The sequence below is a fragment of the Nerophis lumbriciformis genome, linkage group LG05 (genome assembly GCF_033978685.3).
Source record: "Nerophis lumbriciformis linkage group LG05, RoL_Nlum_v2.1, whole genome shotgun sequence".
Lineage (NCBI taxonomy): Eukaryota > Metazoa > Chordata > Actinopteri > Syngnathiformes > Syngnathidae > Nerophis > Nerophis lumbriciformis.
The window spans coordinates 2,991,961-3,000,000 of NC_084552.2; the positions used below are offsets into that span (position 1 = coordinate 2,991,961).

Here is an 8,040-nt window from a genome sequence, read left to right on the forward strand (position 1 = left end):
TTTTTATGTTAATTTAATTAAAAAAAAAAAAAAAATTTTTTTTAAATAAATTTAAAAAAAACGATACCGATAATAAAAAAAACGATATCGATAATTTACGATATTTAAGAAAGAAAAGAAACAACCCTTTTGTGTGAATGAGTGTGAATGAGCGTAAATGGGGGAGGGAGGTTTTTTGGGTTGGTGCACTAATTGTAAGTGTATCTTGTGTTTTTTTATGTTGATTTAATGAAAAAAAAAAAAAAAAAAATTTAAATAAAAAAAACAAAAACGATACCGATAATAAAAAAAACAATATCGATAATTTACGATATTTAAGAAAGAAAAGAAACAACCCTTTTGTGTGAATGAGTGTGAATGGGGGAGGGAGGTTTTTTGGGTTGGTGCACTAATTGTAAGTGTATCTTGTGTTTTTTATGTTGATTTAATAAAAAAAAAAAATATATATATATTTTTTAAATAAATAAAAAAAACGATACCGATAATAAAAAAAACGATATCGATAATTTACGATATTTAAGAAAGAAAAGAAACAACCCTTTTGTGTGAATGAGTGTAAATGGGGGAGGGAGGTTTTTTGGGTTGGTGCACAAATTGTAAGTGTATCTTGTGTTTTTTTATGTTGATTTAATAATACCAAAAAAAACCCGATACCGATAATAAAAAACCGATACCGATAATTTCCGATATTACATTTTAACGCATTTATCGGACATCTTTAAAATAAACATATATATAAGTCGCACTGGAGTATAAATCGCATTTTTGGGGGAAATGTATTTGATAAAACCCAACACCAAGAATAGACATTTGAAAGGCAATTTAAAATATACAACAGGCTGAATAAGTGTACGTTATATGAGGCATAAATAACCAACTGGTATGTTAACGTAACATATTATGGTAAGAGTCATTCAAATAACTATAACATATAGAACATGCTATATGTTTACCAAACAATCTCTCACTCCTAATCACTAAATCCCATGAAATCTTATACGTCTAGTCTCTTACGTGAATGAGCTAAATAATATTATTTGATATTTTACGGTAATGTGTTAATAATTTCACACATAAGTCGCTCCTGAGTATAAGTCGCAAAAAAACTGCGACTTATAGCCTGAAAAATACGGTAATATTATTATATAATATCTGTGTTGGCCCTGCGATGAGGTGGCGACTTGTCCAGGGTGTACGCCGCCTTCCGCCCGATTGTAGCTGAGATAGGCTCCAGCGCCCCCCGCTACCCCAAAGGGAATAAGCGGTAGAAAATGGATGGATGGATATATAGTATATTATTTCGATTCGGAATGAATAAGAATCGATTATTTTGTGCAGGCCCGGCCCTAACCAATCTGGCGCCCTAGGCAAGATTTTAGGTGGCGCCCCCCCACATCGGCAGTGAAGTGTATATACTCACAAGAAACCGAATAGCTTTGTCTTTGACCTTTTTTTTTTTACTTAAATAAAGCAAATTAACAATCAGAATAGTTAACAAGATAAAAAAAAATATGAATAAATAAAAGAATGCAAAAAATAAAAAATGAATATATGAAATACAATATTTTTTTTACATACATATTGCTTAATTTACATTAATGATGTGCACTTTAACAACTAGGCTTACAACTATACCTAATATATAAAGGGGTGGAAAAGTGACTATTACCTGCAGGGCAAACATTAGCTAACCAGAAGGCAATAACAATGTAAACAAAAAACACCTGCTTAAAAGATCTAATACCTGAGGAATGTAAGGTGGGAGTTACACGTTACATTATTATTTTCCATAACAATTTAGCCCCCTCCACAATATTAACCCGACGTTAAAACAGAACTAGCTATTTATTGATTAGCAATTGCCGAATCATGTAACATTAGCTTAATGCTAAAAAGCCAGGTTACTATCACATTCTGTAACAGACAAATAATTTCATGTAGGCTAACGTTACCTATGCTACCTCTTGTCTTTTTCTCGTTTCTCCTCCTCTTCTTTTCTCTTTTTTTCTTCCCTGGGCACCTGACAGTTTTGGCCGTTTTGACATCTTGTGTTGATTTTTTTGATGTGGTGACGTCCAAAAAGAGTCATGATACGGGAAGGGAGGGGGCGCACCGTGCGGGGGGAGGGCGTAATGTTGTAACAAATAATATTTCTATTATATAGGCTTTACTTTGCATTTGAATTAACGTGGGATTATTTTTTGTATTTAGAAATAATAGTACCAACTTTTTTTTTTTTTTATCCAACATTTGTGGCACTGGCGTGGCGCCCCCTTATGGACAGCGCCCTTAGCATTTGCCTATACGGCCTATGCCACGGGCCGGCCCTGATTTTGTGCACCCTTACTGATTTGGTGCATTGGCCGCTCCTTAGTGGCCCCCGGAACAAATTTAGTTGACTCGTCCTACTTTAGCAGCAAAAAATCAGACCCCAAAAATGTCATTTTTTCTTCGTACCCTGTGATTTTCTGCGACCGGCGTTTCTGGTACTCCACCTCGTCCACCGTCCACACGGCGCCTTTTACGTTCTCCACGCGCACAAAGCACTTGTGCAGGCTGAGGTTGTGGCGCACGGCGTTCTGCGGCGAGAGAGAGAGAGAGAGAGAGAGAGACGGACAGGTCAGAGGAAGCACATTCAGGCACCCTTGATTTAATTAGCTAAAAAAAAACAAAAAACGCTCTTATAAGTCCGGCACGCACAGTACGTATCAATCAAGAGTATGGCGACTAAAAGGAGGTAATCAGCATGGCGAATGGCTTATAAATGCTGAAGGTCCTGATAATGGCGACTCTGCCCTTAATGGACACATCGTTTGAAATATGGAACACCACGGAGGTGTCACTGTGCTTGTATTTCTACCCTTCTTGAGACATCAACAAGGAAAAGCAGCTTCCATATGAGGAGGTGTGAACAAGTGATGACATAAATCATGGTCACAATAACATTGCATCTAATAGAGAATGTCTCATTTGCACCCCTGGTGGTGAAATCTTTTAAAAGTTAGGGTGGTCCCCAAAAAGGAGGGATTTTTTAAAACGGTTTTTAAAAGTGCTCCCCCTCTGGTCAACATATGAAATAACAAGTGGGTGTAAGAAATTGAAATGCGTCCCCTTCGGACAAAATTAATAAAATATGTATATGGAGACATACTGTAATAACTCGAAGTAAATAATGAAGATTAAAAATCAATTACAAAAAAAATAAAATAAAAAAAATAACTTAAAGCTTACCTTTTTTTTATATTTGCATAGTTTGTACATATTATTAATGTTGTAAGTACACATATTTATATATCTAGAAAGGGTGGTCCTAAAGAGGTAGGCATTTTTCAGAGGTCTCAAGAAGGTAACAAATACAAGAATGTGTGTGTGTGTTCATATAAACTGTACTGTATGTATTTATGTATACATTTTGTGTATGTTAAATTTTCTACTTATTATGTACATATATTTGTATATGTAGTACATGTTTTGTACATTTATACAATAATGTAAAGAAATGAGCAAGATATGATTTATTTTCAATTTAGATGTGTTACCTTCATTGAGTACTTTGCTGTCCTTAAAAATGGCCAACTACCAGAACGTATTACTATGTGTGTGTACGGTCAAATCTACCTAGCAACAGCAATAGGTGCTCACAATAACAGAAGTAAAATAATTTTTTTTTTACTTTGTGTGTTTTGCATTCTGAAGTGAGGTTGCAACTCTCTACTCCCATCTAGTGCTAGATTTTTTTTTTCCATCCTTCTAGCTATAGTGGAAAGGGGGGCCCTCACAACCTACTGACCAAACGTGGGTCCACACAAAGTAGGCAAGGCATGTATGTGTGTGTGTGTGTTCTTGTATTTCTACCCTTCTTGAGACATCAACAAGGAAAAGCAGCTTCCATATGAGGAGGTGTGAACAAGTTAGGACATAAATCATGGTCCCAGTACGTAAAAACCATTGCATCTAATAGAGAATGTCTCATTTGCACCCCTTGGTGGTGAAATCTTTTAAAAGTTAGGGTGGTCCCCCAAAAAGGAGGGATTTTTCAAGCGGTTTTTAAAAGTGCTTCCCCCTCTGGTCAACATATGAAATAACAAGTGGGTGTAAGAAATTGAAATGCGTCCCCTTCGGACAAAATTAATAAAATATGTATATGGAGACATACTGTAATAACTTGAAGTAAATAATGAAGATTAAAAATCAATTACAAAAAAAATTAATAAAAAAAATAACTAAAAGTTTACCTTTTTTTATATTTGCATAGTTTGTACATATTATTAGTGTTGTAAGTACACATATTTATATATCTAGAAAGGGTGGTCCTAAAGAGGTAGGCATTTTTCAGAGGTCTCAAGAAGGTAGCAAATACAAGAATGTGTGTGTGTGTGTTCATATAAACTGTACTGTATGTATTTATGTATACATTTTGTGTATGTTTAATTTTCTACTTATTATGTACATATATTTGTATATGTAGTACATGTTTTGTACATTTATACAATAATGTAAAGAAATGAGCAAGATATGATTTATTTTCAATTTAGATGTGTTACCTTCATTGAGTACTTTGCTGTCCTTAAAAATGGCCAACTCACAGAACTTATTACTATGTGTGTGTACGGTCAAATCTACCTAGCAACAGCAATAGGTGCTCACAATAACAGAAGTAAAATATTTTTTTTTTTACTTTGTGTGTTTTGCATTCTGAAGTGAGGTTGCAACTCTCTACTCCCATCTAGTGCTAGATTTTTTTTTTCATCCTTCTAGCTATAGTGGAAAGGGGGGCCCTCACAACCTACTGACCAAACGTGGGTCCACACAAAGTAGGCAAGGCATATATGTGTGTGTGTGTGTGCTTGTATTTCTACCCTTCTTGAGACATCAACAAGGAAAAGCAGCTTCCATATGAGGAGGTGTGAACAAGTTAGGACATAAATCATGGTCCCAGTACGTAAAAACCATTGCACCTAATAGAGAATGTCTCATTTGCACCCCTTGGTGGTGAAATCTTTTAAAAGTTAGGGTGGTCCCCAAAAAGGAGGGATTTTTCAAACGGTTTTTAAAAGTGCTCCCCCTCTGGTCAACATATGAAATAACAAGTGGGTGTAAGAAATTGAAATGCGTCCCCTTTGGACAAAATTAATAAAATATGCATATGGAGACATACTGTAATAACTCGAAGTAAATAATGAATATTAAAAACCAATTACAAAAAAATAAATAACTAAAAGCTTACCTTTTTTTATATTTGCATAGTTTGTACATATCAATAATGTTGTAAGTACACATATTTATATATCTAGAAAGGGTGGTCCTAAAGAGGCAGGCATTTTACAGAGGTCTCAAGAATGTAGAAAATACAAGAATGTGTGTGTGTGTGTGTGTGTGTGTGCTTGTATTTCTACCCTTCTTGAGACATCAACAAGGAAAAGCAGCTTCCATATGAGGAGGTGTGAACAAGTTAGGACATAAATCATGGTCCCAATACGGAAAACCATTGCATCTAATAGAGAATGTCTCATTTGCACCCCTTGGTGGTGAAATCTATCAAAAATGTAATTGATGGTGTGTCGATTTTCAAAAGTTCCCCCTCTGGTCAACATATGAAATAACAAGTGGGTGTAAGAAATTGAAATGCTTCCCCTTTGGACAAAATTAATAAAATATGTATATGGAGACATACTGTAATAACTTGAAGTAAATAATGAAGATTAAAAATCAATTACAAAAACATTTAATAAAAAAAATAACTAAAAGTTTACCTTTATTTATATTTGCATAGTTTGTAATAATAATAATGTAAACTGAATGAAAATAGGTTGAGAAATGAGCAAGATATGATTTATTTTCAATTTAAATGTGTTACCTTCATTGAGTACTTTGCTGTCCTTAAAAATGGCCAACTCCCAGAACTTATTACTATGTGTGTGTACGGTCAAATCTACCTAGCAACAGCAATAGGTCCTCACAAATACAGAAGTAAAATTTTTTTTTTTTACTTTGTGTGTTTTGCATTCTGAAGTGAGGTTGCAACTCTCTACTCCCATCTAGTGCTAGATTTTTTCCCCCCATCCTTCTAGCTATAGTGGAAAGGGGGGCCCTCACAACCTACTGACCAAACGTGGGTCCACACAAAGTAGGCAAGGCATGTATGTGTGTGTGTGTGCTTGTATTTCTACCCTTCTTGGAGACATCAACAAGGAAAAGTAGCTTCCATATGAGGAGGTGGGAACAAGTTAGGACATAAATCATGGTCCCAGTACGGAAAACCATTGCATCTAATAGAGAATATCTCATTTGCACCCCCTGGTGGTGAAATCTTTTAAAAGTTAGGGTGGTCCCCAAAAAGGAGGGATTTTTCAAACGGTTTTTAAAAGTGCTCCCCCTCTGGTCAACATATGAAATAACAAGTGGGTGTAAGAAATTGAAACGCGTCCCCTTCGGACAAAATTAATAAAATATGTATATAGAGACATACTGTAATAACTTGAAGTAAATAATGAAGATTAAAAATCAATTACAAAAACATTTAATAAAAAAAATAACTAAAAGTTTACCTTTTTTTATATTTGCATAGTTTGTACATATTATTAATGTTGTAAGTACACATATTTATATATCTAGAAAGGGTGTTCCTAAAGAGGTAGACATTTTTCAGAAGTCTCAAGAAGGTAGAAAATACAAGAATGTGTGTGTGTGTGTGTGTGTGAGCTTGTATTTCTACCCTTCTTGAGACATCAACAAGGAAAAGCAGCTTCCATATGAGGAGGTGGGAACAAGTTAGGACATAAATCATGGTCCCAATACGGAAAACCATTGCATCTAATAGAGAATGTCTCATTTGCACCCCTTGGTGGTGAAATCTATCAAAAATGTAATTGATGGTGTGTCGGTTTTCAAAAGTTCCCCCTCTGGTCAACATATGAAATAACAAGTGGGTGTAAGAAATTGAAATGCGTCCCCTTTGGACAAAATTAATAAAATATGTATATGGAGACATACTGTAATAACTTGAAGTAAATAATGAAGATTAAAAATCAATTACAAAAACATTTAATAAAAAAAATAACTAAAAGTCTACCTTTATTTATATTTGCATAGTTTGTACATATTATTAATGTTGTAAGTACACATATTTATATATCTAGAAAGGGTGGTCCTAAAGAGGTAGGCATTTTTCAGAGGTCTCAAGAAGGTAGAAAATACAAGAATGTGTGTGTGTGTTCATATAAACTGTACTGTATGTATTTATGTATACATTTTGTTTATGTTTAATTTTCTACTTATTATGTACATATTTTTGTATATGTAGTACATGTTTTGTACATTTATACAATAATGTAAAGAAATGAGCAAGATATGATTTATTTTCAATTTAGATGTGTTACCTTCATTGAGTACTTTGCTGTCCTTAAAAATGGCCAACTACCAGAACGTATTACTATGTGTGTGTACGGTCAAATCTACCTAGCAACAGCAATAGGTGCTCACTAATACAGAAGTAAAATATTTTTTTTTACTTTGTGTGTTTTGCATTCTGGAGTTAGGTTGCAACTCTCTACTCCCATCTAGTGCTAGATATTTTTTTTTTCATCCTTCTAGCTATAGTGGAAAGGGGGGCCCTCACAACCTACTGACCAAACGTGGGTCCACACAAAGTAGGCAAGGCATGTATGTGTGTGTGCTTGTATTTCCACCCTTCTTGAGACATCAACAAGGAAAAGCAGCTTCCATATGAGGAGGTGTGAACAAGTTAGGACATAAATCATGGTCCCAATACGGAAAACCATTGCATCTAATAGAGAATGTCTCATTTGCACCCCTTGGTGGTGAAATCTATCAAAAATGTAATTGATGGTGTGTCGGTTTTCAAAAGCTCCCCCTCTGGTCAACATATGAAATAACAAGTGGGTGTAAGAAATTGAAATGCGTCCCCTTCGGACAAAATTAATAAAATATGTATATAGAGACATACTGTAATAACTCGAAGTAAATAATGAATATTAAAAACCAATTACAAAAAAAAAAAAAACTAAAAGCTTACCTTTT

General features: G+C 34.6%; 1 protein-coding gene across 1 annotated transcript in view; it reads right to left on the bottom strand.

Annotated features, from left to right (window-relative positions):
• The window catches only part of foxp2 (forkhead box P2), a 476,912-nt gene that overhangs the window by 26,656 nt on the left and 442,216 nt on the right, over nt 1-8,040 (bottom strand). Inside the window, exon 16 of the mRNA XM_061961406.1 lies at nt 2,458-2,579. Within this exon, the coding sequence (XP_061817390.1) occupies nt 2,458-2,579 (122 nt within the window). The remainder of the gene's footprint in view (nt 1-2,457; nt 2,580-8,040) is intronic.